Source organism: Hyposmocoma kahamanoa, unplaced genomic scaffold (assembly GCF_003589595.1).
Source record: "Hyposmocoma kahamanoa isolate Upper Pololo Valley unplaced genomic scaffold, ASM358959v1 182, whole genome shotgun sequence".
In the NCBI taxonomy this organism is placed as follows: Eukaryota; Metazoa; Arthropoda; class Insecta; order Lepidoptera; family Cosmopterigidae; genus Hyposmocoma; species Hyposmocoma kahamanoa.
The window spans coordinates 6,829,843-6,851,268 of record NW_020653713.1 but is presented as its reverse complement, the minus strand read 5'-3'; the positions used below and the strand labels follow the sequence as shown (position 1 = coordinate 6,851,268).

The window sequence follows — 21,426 nt, the reverse complement described above, 5'->3', positions numbered from 1 at the left end:
GCGATCCAGGGCTGTCGAATGCGAGTTTTTTTTTGCTCTAAATTAACGTAACGTTGCCATTTTACCATTATTTATCATTGTTAAAAATACGTGATAAATTTTAATTTATTATAAATAGCGCCATCTATCCTTCACCAAGATTGCTATTACAGACACATTATTAGGGACAGTAGCTAAAGTATTTACTAGCTAAATTTACATTACATTTGTATTGAATATATGTGTAATATAATCTCAGTACAGAGTACTAAAAAAATCGACCTCAAAAGTTCGTGAAATTAGATCAATTTCCCAAACTTGATTGAAGTAGGTTACCACCCTTAGAGGTAGTTTGCCACCCTTAGAGGTGGAATATTTTCTTCAAATTTAAAGAAAACCACTACCGAGGAACCCTCTTTCTAACAAAAAAATCATCGAAATCGGTTTATTCGGCAACATACATCCAAAAAAAATGCAGTCAAATTGAGAACCTCCTCTTTTTTTGAAGTCGGTTAATTATCGTTTTTTTTCTTTTAAATATCTTCTATATTGCAATACACAGAAGAAAGCGATTATAAAGTCCAGGTGAATGACTCAATGTCCTCCAAATTTTGCACACAGTCGTAAGGGACGCGTTGGATAGAAACGGATGGAGGTAGAACGCACGCTTAAGAAGTAGTCACGGACCTGACTACGATCCTCAGATATGAGGGAACGACTAGACGGAGATAGGTATATGGCAATAACAATTTAATTTTAAGGTTTATAATAATTACCTTAAAAATATTAAGAATATTTTTACCTCTCCTAAGAATTTTCTCCATGGAAGTATCTTCCTGTGACATAGCGTGTAGAGGGCGACTGCTGCTGGCAACTACTGACAATCAATGCTGGTTATTTTCTCGTTAGAGTATAAATTTGAATATTTAACGAAAAAGTTAATTACGTAATGTTTTTTACATTCTTAATTTTTTTAAAGGAAACTTGTATATTATTTGTTTAAATACAATGAAAATAACACTGCAGCGTCTGAACAGCGTGACTTTGAAAAAGGAGGAGGTTCTCAATTTGGCTGCATTATCTTTTTGGATGTACTTTACGCGATTTGTGAACCGATTTTGGTGATTTCTTTTTGTTGGAAAGAGGATACCTCAGTATTGGTTCCATTTAAATTTGAATAAAATATTCCACCTCTAAGCGTGGCAAACTAGGGGATGAATCCGGTTGCGGCACTTGCCGGTAACCGAGTTCAAGAAAACTAGGCAATTTCACGAAATTACGAGGCAAAAAATGTATATTTAAAAAAAAAAGTTAATTACGCTAATTATGTGTTCATAATACAAACTTAACATAACTTTCACATATCTTCAAAGTGTTCAACTTTATCCAAACAAACAGTAGATACAGTGATGCTCGAGACAACCCTAGCTGCGCGGGCGCGTCTCCCGCTGTATTAAAATTCCTTGCACGCGCCATCACACGATCCGACCACATTTTGCGTCTCTTTAACTTCGTCTGTATATTTCACTTTTGTCACAATTTGTATCATACGTTATTTTGTACTCCTAACTAACTGTAGTAAGTAGCAATATAAAAAATTGTCAGAGCAACACATGTTCGGTTGACAATTTGAGCTTGTAGCCTTGTCGTAATAAGGCCATATTTGCGAACGTAACAACTGTTCAGGAGAGATAAAGATTCTATGAACGAAATTAGTCGGTATCTTTTTACGATTATACATAAATATGAGAATTATAAAATTCACACTTACACAATTTTTAGTAGCAGTAGAGCGTCAGTAGTACTTTATTGCGTTTATGTTTTGAATTTAGGCACATTGAAATTATCAACTTATGTCTCAGGGTGACGGGCGCAGTGGCATTGCCCCACAGATCTTTTCGATTTAAAGTTCTGAGTGGCACTGCAAATGTTAAAGACAGGCGTGTCGTTTACCACCAAATGACGTATGATCACATGTAGCTTTATTATACCCAGGGTACGACTTACGTACATTATTGTAAGAAAGGATAACCTTAGAAGTCCATTATATCTCCTATAAAGTAAGTTTCTTTGATCTTCAAGTCTTAAATACTTACTAGCAGTAGAGCTTCTTGTGAAAGGATTCGTCCAGGGAGTTACTGCCACCTTACTTATTTCTGCCGCCAAGCTGTAATGTGAGCATTAATGTGTTCCTGTTTTGAAGGGTAAGGGTGCTAGTTAATTTCCAGATATATAGGACTTGTCAACTTACTTCACAGGATGACAGGTCCGGTGGCAGTGTCTCTCAGATCTTTGCGATATGAAGCTCAGAGTGGCACTGCAACTGCTGTGAAGCAGCGTGTCGCTTAACACTCTATTCGAACCATTACTGGTGTTATTTTTATGACTTATTTGTTATAAAAGTACTTATGAAGTTTGACCACATGTTGAATTGTCACATTAAGGATATGGGTTAAATCTTCCTCTTAGTATTTAAGAACTGGGCTCTGATTAATCGCCACCAACCACCTCCGTTAAGAGTCTTTACCCGGTAATGTGAGACTAGCTACCCATGGTACAAGGGAGCCTAGTTTGGGAGCTAGGCACATCGCTGTACCTACCTTTTTTTGGCAATAAAGTTTTTTTTCATCTGGAGTTATATTTTATACACAAAAATTATATACAACGTTTGCTGAAGAATTTTGAGAGCCTTTTAAAGTAGAATGACGTCGTACGTCTTGGTTACGACAAAAATGTCATGTTCAGTGACCGAAAAGGGACGATACAGTAAATTCCCATTTCCTTTCAGATTAAATTTTGTAGGTTAATCATTTGCTTATTGACCACGATCCAGTTGATAGTTAGCCCTAAATGATGTAATAATTGGCAGCAATTACTTTCATTTATTATATGGCTTAAATTTAATTAAAAATCATTTATGGCAAAATTAAACAATGAATGATTTTTATTGCGCATTAGAAAATGGTAATGGTAATTTTTGTAGCGGTAGCTCCTTGTGAAAGAGCTATTCCAGGGAAGCCGCCATGCTAATTTCTACCGCCTAGCTCACAGGACTTGTCAACTTTATGTCTAGGGACGACAGGCGCAGTGGCAGTGTCTCTTGGATGTTTGCGATGAAAGCTCCCGCCGGAACTGTTATGAGTAGGCTTATTGCTTATCACCAGGCGCACGACTTGTTCGTCCCGTCACATGATATCACAAAAAATGGCTTAACAGATATGTAATTATCAGATAGTTTTTTGTTTCTTTGTTTTTTTTTGCAAAATTCGTTTTTTTATTTTTTTGCGAATTTTGTTTTTTGTTTATTTTGTTTCACAAAATTCGGGGAGCATAATATGTATATATATATATATTAGTAAATAAATATGGTCGCTTACAAAAATAACAGAAACTGGCCAAGAAATAAAGGTTGCGTAGTGTTCATTGGAGTTATCGTTATTGTCTTCTTATTAAAGTGCCTCGCCACTAGTGAAGGTTGGCCGTCAATATGGCAAATTTGTCCCTGTCCAAGGCCATACGACACAATTTTTCTGCGCTCGTGACTCCGGTCCACTCCCTTATGTTGCGTAACTGTGACTTTTTACGTCTTCCAGCGCGTCTCTTGCCTTCAACTTTTTCCATCATTATAAGTTGAATCAGTCGGTATCTACAGTGGCGAACCACGAGATATGTGATTTTGCGCTTCTTGATTATGGTCCGCATCAGCTGGCGTGAGTTGTTAATGCACAGGAGTACTGTCTCGTTCTTGACTTTTTGCAACCAGCTGATACGAGGCATGCGGCGGTAGCACCACATCTCGAATGCATCGAGACGCCGTCTGGTTTCTTCTTTGATGGTCCATGCTTTGCATAACGATTGGCCAGATATAACAGTGGAGGATGTCGATTTGTTGTATGCAATGTTTTCGGCAGCACAGCTCTCTCCATTTTCATGAAAGACGATTTGACGATTATCTGCTGGTCCGAGTCCCATGCTTCATTAACCCAAGCGCCAAGACACCTGTACTGCTGGACACGCTTGAGATATTTACCATCCACTGATTTAGTTGAATCTTAGTTAGGATTTCGGGAATTTAATTTATTACAACTATGTGAATAAATTATTTGAATGAATGAATGAAATACTCATTCATTAATATTTTATTAAGTCTAGTCATTTTATCTGTTTAGTACAGGCATGTAACTTCTAAACTTCTTCAAACAAACTAAAAAAAACTATGAGGTTTTCGAAAAAGTCACTATATAGCATCTTATTTGAAATGCGAATTCTCACATACACTCGGACCACCTTCATAAATTATCGATATTGTTATATGTATTTCGTATGTGTGTATCGATGCAAGAATATGACATATACCTGCTAAAGACACAATGGAAAGGTACAGTGGTTACGAAGTGGAATCCACCTGCCTGACCTGACTTTACACCTTCGTTTGTACGAGTACTCGATACGTATGATACGTACAGAAACTCGATAAGAAATACATGACTTGGCATGGGTCGTATTCTAGAATTCTACTCAATGCTCAAATCAGGACTTGAGTATTGCAGTGAGCACAGAAAATCATACTCAAGTTCTTGCCATTAGGGTCGTATTTCCAGTGCTTGAAATCATACTCAAGTCTGCTCAAGTCCTGACTTGAGTATTGAGTAGAGTTCTGGAATACGGCCCTATGACATTAATATCCCTCTCCTCCAATTTACTTCCCGCGCAACCCTAGCGGGGCGCGGGGTTGTGATGCTCGTGCACAAAAAATATATCTCGTTACCGTATCTACCTTTTGTTGCACCTCCATCGATGTGCGCTTCTGTGGGGGTGCGATGGATGTGGCATTCTTCTGTTTTACTCGTGAGAAAAGTTGACGTTGTACGTGCTTGTATTAGTTAATTACACGTAGTTGAATTCCTTTGAAGATACTTGTTACTTAACGCAATTTGGTAGTTGAGAAACTTGTGCTTCAGTGTGTGCATTGTTGTAAAGTATCAACGTTGAACTTCGTGTGTTAATAAAAGAACAATAAGATTCTTTGGAAAACTCGTGAGTAATCATTATTGTCATTTTGTTTCATAAAAGTAGGTACGCCATGTCCAATAAATCCGTCAATAGTATTCCTATGATAACGCCATCGAAGCACTTTCGTTTTTATGCGCCTGAGTCGCCATCTAAATTGAAGGCTCGTTTTTTCCACTTACCCCAAAGCCATAGTCCATTTATCTAGCAGTCATGATTCCTTGCATTGTACCTGTACGCATGGCTATAAAAAAACTCTCGAAAAAATACAAAAAGGATATTTTTTTTATTTTATTAGAAGGTTGGTGGCTGGGTATTGTTATTTGCGGACGGGCGAGGCGATGGCGGCCATATTTTTTTGTTTTTAAGTTTAACCTTTGTCGGTTGCGCAATGCCACTAAAATACTAATATCTGTAAACGGCTCTTTGTTTCATTTACGACGGCTTGGCTAGTCGTAAAATGAGATCTCGTTAAAGGTTTTTGGGAGCAAATAAATTAAATACATTCTCCGAAATGTTATGATATGCATACCTATAGGCACAACTAACGTTAAGTTGGTGTGTCTGTTTACATTTTTTAGTTATTCTTTGTTACCGACTCTTTGTATACAGTGGCTGTATAAATCTCTGCATTTGATAATCTGCTACTATCTTTAATTTTTAACATCTCTTCGATAAAGTAACCCGTTAAAAATGAGCCTATTTCAAATAATGCAGTAATCGTCGAGTTGTCATATTGGTCTAGATAGAGTTGAATAGAACGACATTCCTGCAGCAATAACTGGCGACAGTGGCGGAGAGAGGGTACAGTTAGGAAATGTTCATAAAAGTCAAGAATATTAAGCGCGGCTGCGCCTACGCAGCGGGGGACCATTGCGGGAGGGAGGGATTTCGTGTGCGACTTATCACAATAATGTATAAAAAAGGCGTAATGTATTGACGTTGATTTTGTGTCTGTGTAATTTTATGGTTTTACACATGAAATCACAAGTCGTGATTTTCAACTGACTACTGGATTATTCATATCATTAGCTTAAGTGACAGTGATAGTGTCATACTTGTAGCAGTTAATTGATGAATTAAAAAAAAATCACATTCAGGTCATTTTGATTTTTCGAGAACTTACCCCCCATACAACATTTCCATATTCACCAAATCCGGAATGCTTATTGTCTTGTCCAGCTTCCACGGATGACCAGTGAACTGCTTTGCAGCTAGTCAGCAGACTGACTAGACGGACAGAGATACAAAATTAGACCGAACTTCTTTTAGACAAAATATTTTTATTAAATGAACGACGACACAAATATATAACTTAATTGTACAATGTGTAAATCACAAAGTTCCTAAAATTAAGTGTAAGGATATTTGTGTCTAAATTAAAAGTTCTCTGGATCGATAAAGCAGCTCTATTATGGGCACCGGTCTGACGTAGGTATAAGTTAAAAATAGTGTATTTAAGCGGCGATGGGCAACTGCGCAAGTGTCGTCGCCATAAATAACAATATTCAAATCGCGATACCGATTCTGTATCGCAATTAACACAATACCGGTTCCTCGTAGTGACGCGCCCCTCATTCACAAACTCGGTTATCGATACACTTATACGCGTGGATGACGTAGACAGGAAGGATGGAGCGTGATGATTCAATCTTCGGATTATCTAATTTGATAGCCGTCTTAAAAATACAGTTTTCAGTTTATTCTATTCTTTAGAGCGTCATTGTTGGAAATTTTCCACATATTAGATATAATGAACTACAGAGCTATAAAGCATAGAAGTAAATGCTTGGCTATATTTACAGCCAGTGACTCGTACCATCGTTGTTTGTTGTTAAATATTCAAACCTAAAATGTACGACCACATGAATGCCAAGCTTTCTGTGCGTTTCACTGTACAAAATTGCACATTCTAATAGCTAAAGAGCAAATAAAAATTTGTGAGGCATCGCAATAAATGTAAACACAATTGACTACTGTTACTTTTTAATAAATTATTTAGTAATGGTTGTAAATTATATTTACATCGACATTGCCACATCACTATCGCCTCACAAAAATGGTTTTTATTCGCTCTCTAGCTAATACGCGCAATGAATCTTTGTACATACGACCTCGTATGGCGCGCAATAATGGCCCGAACATTTTTATGCTATGGTAATGACCGCATGGGTTCGGCCCAAGGTGTTTACGCAGATTTATATATTTAATGTTTGTGTGTAACAGAAACTTGTTTCATAGTGTCATCGTCTCTAGTTTTTGATAATTATATGTACTTGTTTAGCTGGTAATGAACATTTTTTGTTTTTAAGACTTTTAAAGGATGAACTATTTGTTTGTGTCAGATTGTATTGTTAAAGTTACTATTGTTAACTTACAAGGATAATAATTTTTTTTGTAAGTCAGTCAGAAAACATCTGTGATCTAAGCATCCTTCCAAGCTACTCGTGACCAGCTATGGAACTTATGTGTTTGTTACAGACACAAAAACCTTTTAAGGAGTTACTAATAAAAGATGGAATTTTGCGGTACCTTCAAAAGTTTTAACTTGGTATCAGAATTTGTACCTTTAAAACGAACAAATGTTAAATTTTCGATTAAATTTGTTTTCTAAGAATCACGATCGATTTATTAAATCGCGACATTCCAACGATGTACTTTAAAAGAATTAGAGTTGCTATTAACATTTGAGATTATATCAAAAACAGATACTAGGTACCTAGCACCGCAATGGCCTGCTCACCGCCCACACGGGAAACCATTAAAACTCCGGAAACGTTCGGTATTTTGAATTCGTGTGAATCACATTATTGCCATACTCGTGGTCGGATTTGAGACTCGTGACTTCGCCAAATTATCGGAATCTAATAATTGTCAGGTTCATCGATCGGTATTTAAAATATCTATAAATATGTTGTTGACGTTTTCCCTATCTATTTGATATTTCCCTATTTATTTGAACTTGTTCTAAGACTTATTCAGTGATGGGGATTTTTAACTAATTTGACAGATGTTAAAATATTGTCGCCTTTTCCCTCTCATTTAGACTATATTTTCTTGTCTGTTATATTAGTTTAAATTTAGAAGAAACACGGGTTTGATAACAATGTTCCTGTTAAATTAAAACATAAACCTTCATCGTTTTTATTGAAGTAAGTTATAAATACATTTCTTCATGTGCAACAATATTATAAAATGCTCGTAAAATCATATCGAATATTGTACTGTATTTTCATAATGTTGTTATTGGCGTTAAATTCTACAGACGTAACATGAGAGCGCAGAAGTTTGTTCAATCTGCTACAATTTCTTATTTACTACTGTCTTTTTATTTATTCTTCTCTTTCCGACTTCTGCTCTCTTTGCTAGTTGTAAGTCGCTAGATATAGCCGCTTCTAGACGCTACATGATCACACGTCAGCGCTTCTGCTGGCATCGCAATTTTAGCATGTACACCCTACCACTTATCTATACATTGTGTACTTCCCTGTTCTAATTCACCACTGACCTATCCTTTGTACCTCATGTAGTTCACTCAATAGATTTGTACCACACTGCAAGTAAAATTTATGTACGTTGTTTTACACGCCCCCATTTTGTTTTTGTATTTTCTTTATTTATCTCTATGCATTGACACCTTTCTTGTATAACCTTTGACCTTAATTCCACTTCCCAATTAATAAAACCCCACCAATGTGAAGTACACCCTACTTTAAACCTGGGTAAGCATTTAGAACGTAGATCGTAGACCCTAGAATGCAACCTAGTCCTAGAATTAGAAAAGAACTTGTAGAAAGATAGACTTCCAATTAGCCTCAACTGCTTGACAAAGGAAGAATACTTAGCAGAATTCAAATTTGTCTTAAATAAAAAGCAACTGATGCTGGAGACAATTTTGATACATTTTCGTCCTAAAGTTTACGTAGCCTTACCTACAGCATGGAACCCAGTTGTACCATAGTCCCATAGAAGTCGGTGATGCGGTGGCAGAAGAAGCGCGGGAGTGTGATCGTGGCACGAGGAGAGGCGGCGGGACTAGCATGACGTAATGTGCAGGGTGTGGCGGGGGCGGTGGGAGGTGTGCGGGCGCGAGTCGCGCGGATGTCGGCGGGCAGCGCAAGCACAGCAGCCGTGGGGGGAGCGGCGTTTGGCCGCGGCGCGCTCTCCGACCCCGACCTACAATCGCGGCTGCAGCCCGACCTGAACGCGTACTGGGTTCGTACTTAGCACCCCTTAGTCTATTCCTAATTAGAGCCATTTTGTAACATCACTAAAGGGCGACTAAACCTACCTCAAAATTGTAATTGGGAGTGTCACATGTTCTTTCGATACTATTACGTTACATGTACTTGAATTTCGCCTTTTAGTGAGCGTTGTAATGGTAAACCTCAAAATTGATTGTATTCAGCAGCTCTGTTTTTGAATTGCTTGTCACACACCACACAATATTTTCTGAAAAAGATGCTTTATTGAGAAAGACACTTGGAAAATGTTGATGTGTTATTTTATCATTATATTTACAGAAATAGATCTAGTGTTCCGATGTTCCAATCTTCAAACTACTATAAAAAGCGTCTAAATAGTTTTCTTAAAATGTGAAAACGTTTCGAGGATCGATTACATGGTTCATATTCGGCCTGTTAAATATGTGTTAATACTCTCGGTGAAGCTACGCCGTGTGGACAGGCCTTACACACAAATTTCTGTTACCTGGTTAAATTTTAGAGCATCGCTTGCGTTAGCGCTGTCTTGCTCTTCCTATGCTTAACTTGACACTGCTTGCGTGAGAAAACGTTAGAATGTTGATTTAGCTTAGACTTTTTATCTGGATTTCATTATTTAGATAGAATTGGTTCTGTAGAGACCTTTTTTGTATGTAAGTATTGTATCTCGCCTGATGGTAAGTGAAAATGTGGGCTGGGATAGTACACGCCTCGCCTATACGATACTGTTCCGTATGACAAAAACTACACAGCATGGCCGTTTCTATTCTTAGCCGTTGGTTTGTGCGAGTTGATGGAATATTTACAATATAAATGTGAAATTCGGCACCGCGTCTGATTAACCCGTGACGAAAAGGTGCGGTTGGGATTAAATAATGTAATACCTGAGTACACTTCCCGAAATGTATCCAATAATCAAATAAATTGTATGTGACACGTTCCAGACGGGGGTAAATATTATTTCTTCCATTTTACTTTGTACACAATAATTTTGGTTTCGTTTATTGCAATGAGTAGAGCATTGTGCTACAAAGATTTTGTTCAAATCTTTGTAATATTGTTCTACCGAACGTTGATAGTGCTGGAAAAAAAATTTTGAGTTAAAATTTTCCCTGTCGTACTTATTTTGGCCTGTTGAAAACTTGCTTGAAGACAATTTGATGGTTTGAATTTACGCCATGTGATTATAGAAGTTCTTTAAAAATGTAAACATTAGAAAAATAATATTAATATAAACATCCTACAGTGCTATCGTCCTTACATCTGATCAGGTTCTGCCTATGGGTTTTCGAGCTCTGATGCATGAAGTTGACGCTGAGGCCGCCAGCTACGCACCCCCATATCATAAAAAATATAAATATTTTAATCAAACAAATATCTTAAACAAGCGATCTGCAACAAGCACACATAAAAAATCGTACGGTCCGCTAGTTCGTTCTGTGGCTTAGCTGGCATAGCGTTTGGCACAGTTTGCTGGAAGACGTTGGTTCGAATCCAGCCGTATCGAAGGATTTTATTTCAAGTGTTGTGAAATTACTCCACTAGTTTGTTATAATTATTAATACAAAGATCGAACACACAGAAAAAACACTCAGAAAAAATACCTTCGATCCGGTCGGATTCGAACCGACGTCTTCTTGCATACCGTGCCAGACGCTATACCAACTAAGCCACGGTATATTTGTTTTTGCAAACAAACCGACCATGTCAACCGTGACCATGCGACCTGTAAAGGGATGAAACGTCGGTTTGTTTGAAATAACAAGTATACGCGATTTAAATCCGGAAAAATAGTTTAATTTCCTATGTGTAACAATCGCGAAAACCTAAGAACTCGATGACAATGATAACATTATTCCGAAACTCTTCAAGAACGATTTCTAAATATATGACTAACATCCCAATCCGTGTCACCAAGTACAGATTGACCAAATTTCGACCTCGTCCGGCTGTCTAAATGTACATAAAAGTCGTTCTGTCTGTCCGTCGACTTATTTATCGCGCATAGCGCAGATACCGCTCCCAGTACACATACAAACGGACATACATAGAAACACACGGATGGGCATAAGTAATAATATTACCTCTATATTGAGAACACTTTAATAAAAATCACTGACATTGTTTATGCTAGAGTACCGGCGGGACTACGGTTCTCAAACTATTTTTTTTAAGTCTTTTTCTTTTTTTTAACGATAAGCTTCATAAATCTCTCACATTTGTTGCTTACGGAGAAAAAACTCAATACAAAAGATCTATAACATGCAATAGAGAATCTTAGTATAGAGTAGAGTATCTTAGCGATTGTTACACATAGGAAATGAAATTATTTTTCCGGACTTAAATCGCGTATATGTTTTTCAAGCAAACCAACGTTTCGGGCCTTATACAGGTCTCATGGTCACGGTTGAGTGAGTGACTCAATCAATCCGGAAAAATAGTTTCATTTCCTAAACAATATTTCATAAACAATAGAGAAATTCGTAACGTCACACTTCTTTTGTATTAGGCAGTTTTTATACTGGTTTATTTACAAGTATTTATTATAAAATAACAGATGCGCGATGTTACCATTAGGGATTTAAAAAGATAATTGTTACAGGCGTTTCAACGCATGCAAAATTAAATACGAAATTAAAAAAAAAATTATAATGTGTTTTGAAAATAATTTCGATATTGATTCCCTTTATCGGTACATCGTAAATGTATCTAGTTGCGGGTATCCGTGTGATATCGAACTACACTCATTTAGTTGTCCACAAAAGCTGTAGATGTAAGTATGATATTTTATTTTTACTATTATAGCTTTTCAAGTAATTACATACTTAAAGTTACCGTACACAAAACAAATATATAGCTTATTACATAATCACCTTGAAACATTCAGTGATTTTAATTAACAGATTAGTTATTTTATCATTGTAAACAGTTGTAGTGACATACAGAAAACTTTGAAATAAACCGTGATATAATATTATTAAAACATTTGTAATTTCTGGTTATATTCCTGGAAATTTGTATTGAAACGGTCTGCTCACTCTGCTACAAAGAAATTTGGTCAAGGCTATTGTAGACACTCGCTACGAAAGTGCTACGCTTTCGCTCGTAGCATTAGTTCCTTCTTAAAAAACGGTATAAAGTACAGTTTGAGCGCCACTGTCGTCTATCCGAAACTCTCGTGTTTTATGGCGCATTATACTATAATAATATTTTTTACTTAGCACATTTGTTTATACATTTATCGACGTGTGTGTGAGAGTGCGTACGTGTGCGGTGCGCCCGCGCAGGCCGTTCACTTAAACATATAAAAATGTCGTTTGTTGTACCGCGGAATCTAATAGCCAACCGAATTTTATGTTCCTTCGCGGTAACAGATTGTGTTACACGTATTCTTTGTGGCTGTGCCAAGATGGCGGCCGTTTATGGCCGGCCAATTAGAGTCTGCGCAATCGCAGCCTTTTGTTGTAATGATTTATGTCTATGAGCTTTTGCCCAAACCCGCAATAGCAATTTATTTTTTTAATTTCAAACTAGTAATAATGTTTGCGTTAGATATTGTTATTGGAGTTTAATTAATTCTCAGAGTTTTTTTATCAGATTGTTATCCATCATAATGGGTATCAACGTTAAAATATTTTTCACTTAATTTTAAATTACTAATACATGTTAGTTTTCTTTCCCTTTAATCAAAATAAATCAAATAAAAACTCAATTGTAGAAAGATCAATAAACTGACCAAATACGACTTCCAATATTTATCTAATATGGGGTCCCTTATAAAATTAGAGAGTAAAAGCTCCAGCGGCCATAGATGGTAGACAGATAGGTCGCAGGCGTAAGCATTACACGGGTGCGTATGCGCAACCGTACGTAAATCACACAGGTTTAATTGGAGGACCACACGCGACGCGCCCTGGGCGCTAATGAGTAGTAAGTATTTACTGTTTCGGGATAGAGGAAAAAATAGCCTCTTGGATATCGTTGACTATTTTTGGTGCTTATTCCTTTCACTTCGTGTGTAGATTAATACGATTGCGATTTATAGGCGATTGCATCGATGCAAATGCGCGACTGCCGAGTACAAAAGAACAAAGGAAACAAGGTATGTAATAATGATCGCTAAACTTAACTCCGAGTGGGCTGATGATTAACAGAAATTTAGCGGCGAAGAGCGTTTCAATAGAGAATATCAAAAAGAACCCAAAAGAAGACCACAAATAAGATAATAAGATGACACCAAAGAGTCAGCGGTCTTGTAAATATATAGATAGAGGTCTGTACCGAATAATTTATTGCGAATGGCTGCAGAAGAACAAATCCTTATCATAACTAATTTAATTGATATTTTTAGTGAAATTGAGTTATTAACTTATCTGGGATCAGCAAAGCGACATCTACAACCCCCTCTAATCGGTTTTTTTTATATCTTATTTAGTTACAGTTTTATTATTATTAATACGAAGATCGAACACTTAGAAAAAATTCCTTCGATCCGGCTGGATTCGAACCAACATCTTCTCGCAAACCGTGTCAAACGCTATGTCAATTAAGCCACGGAACGAACCATTTTTTAACGACTTTTTTGCCGCCCAAAGTGGGGCGCGAACCCACGACCCTGAGATTAAGAGTCTCATGCTCTACCGACTGAGCTAGCCGGGTCGCTGGCGCTGGTATCGGTGTTTTACCGCGCCTCCCCTTCTTGCGTCTCCGACAATCCTATCGAAAATGCAACGTAGCCTGCCATAGATTTAACCAAGTTTTCTATGGTAAATCATGGTGTTTAATTCTTAATAATTTATTATTATTTAAAAAAGGATATATTTGTTGCAGATAATATTTGTGTTAATTTTGAATAATGTTAAATTTGAAAAAGCGATTTATCCTAAAATAAATTGAACAACGTTGTAACGTTCCGTTACAATCTGTGAGAAATTTATTCTTCACTCAGCCAGGTACCTTTACAGCTACCATCAGTTGACTAGAGATGTCGCTTTAATAATTGTCATAAAATTTTATTGAATGTCAGGATTTGTCGTTCGTGTTAATAATTATAACAAACTACAGAAATTTCACAAAAACCAATTGAATATCATGATGGTGAAACATTCTGACATTCAATAAAACTTAATTTAAGTTTTATTAGTTAAATTTTTTTATTGAATTGATATTCAATTATTTTTTGTGAAATTGCTCCACTAGTTCGTTATAATTATTAATACAAAGATCGAACACGCAGAAAAAACACTCAGAAAAAATTCCTTCGATCCAGTCGGATTCGAACCGACGTCTTCTTGCATACCGTGCCAGACGCTATACCAACTAAGCCATGGAACGAACGCGTCGTTAATGCGTCGTGTCTTTGTACTTGGTTTTTCAACGACTTTTTAGTCGTAGCGCCATTTATGACAAAAGTTAAGTTAAGTTTTATTGTTAAGCAAAATCAGCGTCATTGACATTTTTTATAATCTCGGTATAGAGTACTAAAAAGACCGACCTCAAAACTTCGTGGAATTACATCTATTTGCCAAGTTTTATTGAAATCCGTTACCGAAAAGTGCACGAATCCGGATTCAATTCCGAGTTTGCCACCCTTAGAGATGAAGTATTTTCTTCAAATTTGAATTGGACCAATATTGAGGTACCCTCATTCCAACAAAAAAATAGAATCATCAAAATCAGTTCACAAATTGTTATCGCGTAACATACATACAACAAAAAAAACACAGCCGAATTGCGAATCTTTTCCTTTTTTGGAGTCGGTTAATTAGCAAAAATAAACTTTAGGTGCCAATGTCTCGGCAGTTACTGAAATGCGTTAGTTATGACAATATGGGCAGAAATCGAATGTGAAAGATATTGACTTTTTTCAATGCGACCTTATTATGTTTCTGTTTGACTGGATATTTTATTATTGTGTGCTAATAAACGTGTAAATGGCCATATATGTATTATATACTCACGGACACATAATTCGAGCTACCTCGCATTTTTGTCGTAAATGGCTCGCATACAAAAATAGTGTTATCAGCGAAGAAAAAGTTTTCCCCGGATTTGCAAGTCCAAATTAAAATAAAAATTAAATTAGTTTCAAAATTGCATAATAGTTTTTGATCAATCAAACATTGTTTAAGCGTCGGGCACTTAATACTGAAAATGCGTAGTGACTCGAATTATGTGTCCGGAAGTGTATAATACAGTAGTTGTTTTAAATGCTATTGCAATATTTTTTTATAATACCAAGTAACGATGACGAACAAGTCATGCGCCTGGTGGTAAGTGACACGCCTACCCATAACAGTTGCAGTGCCACTCAGAGTTTTAAATCGCAAAGATCTGAGGGTCACTGCCACTGCGCCCGTAACCCTGAGGCATAAGTTGACAAGTCCCATGCGCCTGTAATTTCATCAGCACCCACACCCTCGAAACTGGAACACAGTAATGCTTACATTATTGCTTGGGGGCAGAAATGAATAAGGTGGCAGTACTTCCCTGGACGAACTCTATCACAAGGAGCTCTACTGCTTACAAAACTCTTGGCGTAATAAGCCACATCTCTAAAATTACAACTTTTCAGGACGGTTGGTTAGATTACGACATAAATTAGTCAATAAACTTTTAATGCCCGATAAAATTACACATGTACGTAATTAGTTTTATGGAGTTCGTATTACGTTCATGACTTTTATGCGTATGATCACATGTGACTTTATTATACGAATGTTTTTAACGATATCACTAGTTTTAATATAGACACTCTGGATACTGTCAACGATAAAAAAAATCATTACGAAAACTTTGCATGTAAAAGTAAGAAAAAAACACATTTATTATTGCTTCCATCAAAAACGGGGATATAAGTTCTCTAGCTCGAAGGTTTGATAGGCCTGAAGTCGGCAATAAAATTAGTTTGTTATTGGTATTAAAGATTATTTTGATGGATTCAATGAGAACGCAAACAACCGATATGGTAGATACTATCTTTTTATTGATTGGACATTAGATTTTTAGATAGGAAATAAAGACATTTTGCATAACTATCCAGTGTTGAACTGCCACTGCGCCCGTCACCCGGAGGTGTAAGTTGAGAGTTCGTCCAGGGAAGTACTGCCACCTTATCTATTTCTGCCACCAAGCAGTAATGTTAGCATTACGGTTTTGAAAGGTGGTGGAAAAATTACAGGCACACGGGACTTGTCAACTTATGTCTCAGAGTGACGGGCGCAGTGGCAGTGCCACTCAATCTTTGCGATTTGAAGCTCTAAGTGGCACTGTAACTCTTGTGGACAGGCGTGTAGCTTACCATCAGGCGCACGATCTGTTCGTCCCGTCACTTGATATTATTTAATGGCTCTTAAGACCTCAAATAGTTTTGGTTGATTCCCCATAATAGCGAAAGTGTGGAATCAAACACTTTGAAAAAAGTATGTATCGAGTTCTTAGGTTTTCGCGATTGTTACACATAGGAAATGAAACTATTTTTCCGGATTTAAATCGCGTATATTTGTTTTTTCAAACAAATCGACGTTTCGGGCCCTTTACAGGTCCCATGGTCACGGTTGACTGAGGTGGTACAGTCTTCAACCAGTTATGTCTAATATTAATGCAAACCACCCTATTTTTTCACTATAGTTACAATAGTTATTAATTAAATACCTTATTTTTAATTTTACAAAGAAAACATTCCAATTTACGCTACATTAAGTTTTACAAATTATTTTATTGAATGAATTTTTATTAAGTTTAATTTATTATTAATTATTAATAGAAATTAAAATAAACTAAAACATATTAATTAGTACTGCAGTCTTATGTCTGTTTGGGATTTTTCATTAGAGGAAATACTGGATCCCAAACTGGTGGTACGGAGAAACCATCTTCCCTGTTGAAATTAGGATGTTTTTTAATTTCAATGGCCTCTCGCAGCATCCTGGGTAGATAACGGACTTCTTTTGCAAGGACCTGGGGTTTGTCAAACTTCATTGAATGTGTAGGTTTATCCATGACATGCTCGCAGACTGCAGACTTGTTTACGCGACGGTGTTTGACATCAGCTATATGTTCTTTGACGCGGGTACAAATACTTCGCTTTGTTTGTCCAATATAAGAGAGACCGCACTCACAGTCAAGCTTGTAAACTCCTGCATCCTGTAAGGGGATGTTACATTTCACGGGTCTCAGGAACTGAGAAATCTTCCTCAGGGGCTTGAAATAGGTCTTTATAGATGCACGCCTGAGGACTCTTCCGATCTTGTCTGTAACACCTCTCACGTAAGGTAATTTGGCAGGTCTTCGCTCGACTGTTGGTGGTTTCACACGGTAAAATTTAAAGTAGTAAAATTTGTGTGAAAACACGATTCCTAAACATTTTCACGACAGGAAAAAAAACACATTCAATAGGTACTTTACATTTACAAATTTTTTATATGAACTGAACTAAATATAACACGTATATTATACGATCTACATTTCTCAAAAGGGTTTAACTTCGTTTGTAAAAAAATGAACTCTGAAATAAAGGCAGTGTACCAGCCGCTTGACCCAAACAAAATGAGCCGTATTAGTACCGGAAAAATTTTAATGTCGACTCTTAAGTATTAAATTCACTATCAATTTGAATGCAGTTAGAAAGTAGTTTTCACGGCTACGCAGACTTACACCGGACATTTGGTAGGTGTAATGCAGTAGCGCCGACTACGTCGCAACTGATTGCATGCAGTTAGAATTGACAGTAGCACATTTTTTTTTGTTGCCGTCTATATGAGATACTTCCTGAATAAAAACCGATATTGTTTGATGAATTAATTAGTGTTTTTCTGAGTTTAATGGCCTTGGGTGCGTGCTATTTACAGATGCTTTTCTCATTATTATAAGTTATTGTTAAATATATTTTACATATTAAAATATATCCTGTATTTACTTTTCCATAAACAGTTTTTACATAATTAACAGTTTATTACATAACTAAATTACAAGTTGTACATAATAATTGAAAACACAAATTCAAATAAGTTTAGTATCGGTTTTTCACTTCACTGGTCGTGACGTCAGACCGACCACTGGCGTTTAAGCTTTTTCGAAATGAGTCGGTTTAAATTGTTGAATTTAATTATAAAAATAACATTACATTATTCTAAAAAAGATTTTTTGTAGAATTTGATGTAGACTCTGTTTCAGTCATAAAAAATATATATATGAAAAGAAGTTGCTATTGTGTGTTGCAATTAAGATCGTGCAAATACACTCTTGTTAATGTGAAATTAATTACTGAAATTGTACTTTATGTCACTTAATGTAGAAGTGAAATTAGTATTGCCAAACCTGTGTACCATCTTCGAAATTCGCAAAATAAACTTTGAATTTCCATAACATGTCGAGTGGCTGGCACACCGGTTTTCATGGTGTCGCCATATCTTAGGTCCCGGGTTGGATCCCTAACTAACTTTTCTATATTGTCTCGAGTCTAGGTGTTTGTGGTACCGTTATTGTTTCCGATTTCCATAACACAAATGCTTTAGTTACTTTGGGATCAGAGTAACGTATGTCATGTCGTCTAACATTTATAATATTTATTTAATAAAATTCACCACTCCCATTCACAATTTACAACCAAACATGTAAGTTACGGATATAATACAATTCATTCTTATTGGCAGCTATACAGGGCGTTTCACGACTGTATAATTTTACTATACTGACCGAAAGCCACAATCATAAGGATTGTTTTCTTCTAAATAAAATAGGATCTTAAACAAAGGGAATACAAGGAGGGTAACCATGAAATTTAACAATTAATCAAAATAACTAGCTACATTTAGCTTCAATTTACAATCAATTTAAGTTATGAAATGCTCAAAATGTATTCTGTAATATACAAATTGTCACTCTTTTAATAATTTTGCTTCCTGTTGATTTATTTATCTTTTCATGGTGAATGTTTAAAATAATACGTCTAAGTTCAGTTTGTAACCCCTACACATTCTCATACCCGTTTCTGTAAACTAAGTCTTTGACAAGATCATTTGCCTGAACAAAATTTCAAATTAAATTTTAAATTTCGTGGCCGTCCTATGCTGTGTTTTTTAGAAGAAAATATATCTTATGGTTGAGGCTTTCGATCAGTTTAGTAAAATAACAGGTGCTTGTTTTTTCATATTTAACGGGTTCGATTCCCGGTTCAGACAGGCGATTATTAAAAAATCTTTGAATGCAGTTCGAATTGTTTTTAAAATCAAAAAGAAGGCTTGTTTCAGTGAAATTTTCTATCTTATATATGGTATTTAAGACACTTTCCCTCCGTGTGGCATAGCCGTGTCCTGTATATGTACATATACAATCACAAAACACTTATTTCACTCTCATATAATATCACTTATGTGAGTCTTACATTTATGTCAGTCAATTATATTCATTAATTATAATGTAGATTTAATTATTAAAATTATTAAATATAGGCCGCAGAGATTAAAAATTTGTATCTAATGGCGATTTTGGTTAATTCTAGTCAAGACGGACAACGTGTGTAGGTACCTAAGATATTGATAGGGCTGATAATAGTGTATTTATGTTACTTTTATTGTAGAGATTTTAACGACTCCGGTCTACTCGCCGCCGGTTAATTAGATGGGCGATTAAACCTCTACGATCTGACGATAAGGTACAGATACTTACTTAGTAAGTGTCCCTTTGTTTGTGTGTTCCGTATAAATTTAATTGCATGTTAGTGTATAAATGAAGCGTAGCATGTGGAAGGCAGTTGTATCTGCTTACTCTTATATGAAAAAAGCGTGTAGTATATATGTATGTAGTATTTTTTTTCTTTCGCAATGTGTATGCTTGAAAGTACGAGAAAATAACATCGATGCTGAGAACATTTTTTTTACGTCTTCCTATTTAAATTATCAACCCATTCATTATACATGCCAGTGCTGGGCACGAATTTCTTATAAGGACATTGATTTTAAGCATACTTCGCTTGATAGTCCAACATCGGTTGGCGATATCACCCGTTTTCCAAGTTGTTTTCCTTCATACGGTGTTTTCCTTCATACGGTGTTTTCCTTCATACGGTGTTTTCCTTCATACGGTGTTTTCCTTCAACGTCAGCGAGAGGTTTTTTTTTATTAAATATTCACAAATGTACGTAACTTTGTAATAAAAATCATGGATACATGCCGCCACAATTGAATAGTAATCATTCTATGCGCATGAAATGATATTTATTTCTATACAATCCATAGAACGAACGTTTTGAAGGCTTCAATATTTTTTTTAAATAATACCTAGTGACGAGACGAATAAGTCGTGTGATTCGTGGTAAATGACGCACCTATCCATAACAGTTGCAGGGCTTTAAATCACAAAGATTTTTTGGGGGCACTGCCACTGCGCCCGTCACCCTGAAACATAAGTTGACAAGTCCCGTGTGCCTGTAATTTCGCCAGCACCCTTAACCTTCTAAACCGGAACGAAAATTATTTCTCAAATAATAAATAAATAAAAAAATATTTGTCTACTAATAAAAAAATAAACTCATATACCTGTTTATATGATTCTCAAAGAGACCCCTAACCTGTGCGTGGTGTCTATTCGGTAAACAGTTTTTATTCGATCGCTTCAGATTGTCTCGTAAACTATTTATTGCACTATAATAACTAGAGATATGCGCGTGAGTGTTTTATGTTTATCTTCGGATCGAATAGTTCGGTTTATGAGCTGATCTGGACCGCGGGAACTGCAGTTTATAACTGTATTGTTAGTAATTCTGGCATGCCAGATACTTATATTGTTTGTCTAATATGTATAATAGTTGCATCAGTACTTTCCATAGATTCTTAGTACAGTCACCTGCATTAATATACACTGGCTGTTTTGGGAAGCAAAACATTAGTAATGCCAGTGATCAAACATGGCATTGTATTGCACACTCGGGCAATTCGTTGAAAGCCGGAAGTGATCTATGTAATAAAAATAAAACAAATAAAATGTTTATTTCAGTAATACAATTAAGTTTACATTAACGGTGGATGGTACCTCCTATTAAGGTAATCAATGTCAGGAGGCACCGCCTTCCATAGCTATAAATGCATATTTAACATTATTAATTATACTTTATTCAGTGTTGTATACATAATGCATTTCTTTTTAAATAAATTTTAAAGTTGGCCTATTCACCGTTAGCACGTTTTGCGCACTGCCTCCGATTCTTATTTGTTCC

At 36.2% G+C, this 21,426-nt stretch overlaps 1 protein-coding gene and 1 non-coding gene across 18 annotated transcripts in view; one reads left to right on the top strand and one right to left on the bottom strand.

Moving 5' to 3' along the window:
* Positions 1-21,426, top strand: part of LOC113226209 (voltage-dependent L-type calcium channel subunit beta-2) — a 240,524-nt gene that overhangs the window by 22,181 nt on the left and 196,917 nt on the right. For 16 of the 17 annotated variants that reach the window (XR_003310076.1, XR_003310074.1, XR_003310077.1 and 13 more), the window contains exon 2: positions 9,046-9,204. The exons of the other annotated variant lie outside the window; for it this stretch is intronic. Coding sequence is in view for 12 of the 16 variants with exons in the window: in XM_026458759.1 (XP_026314544.1) it covers positions 9,046-9,204 (159 nt within the window). In the remaining 4 variants the exon portion in view is untranslated. The remainder of the gene's footprint in view (positions 1-9,045; positions 9,205-21,426) is intronic. 17 annotated transcript variants of the gene reach the window in all.
* Trnak-cuu lies at positions 13,799-13,871 on the bottom strand. The gene has a single exon. It is a non-coding gene; the product is annotated as a tRNA-Lys (tRNA).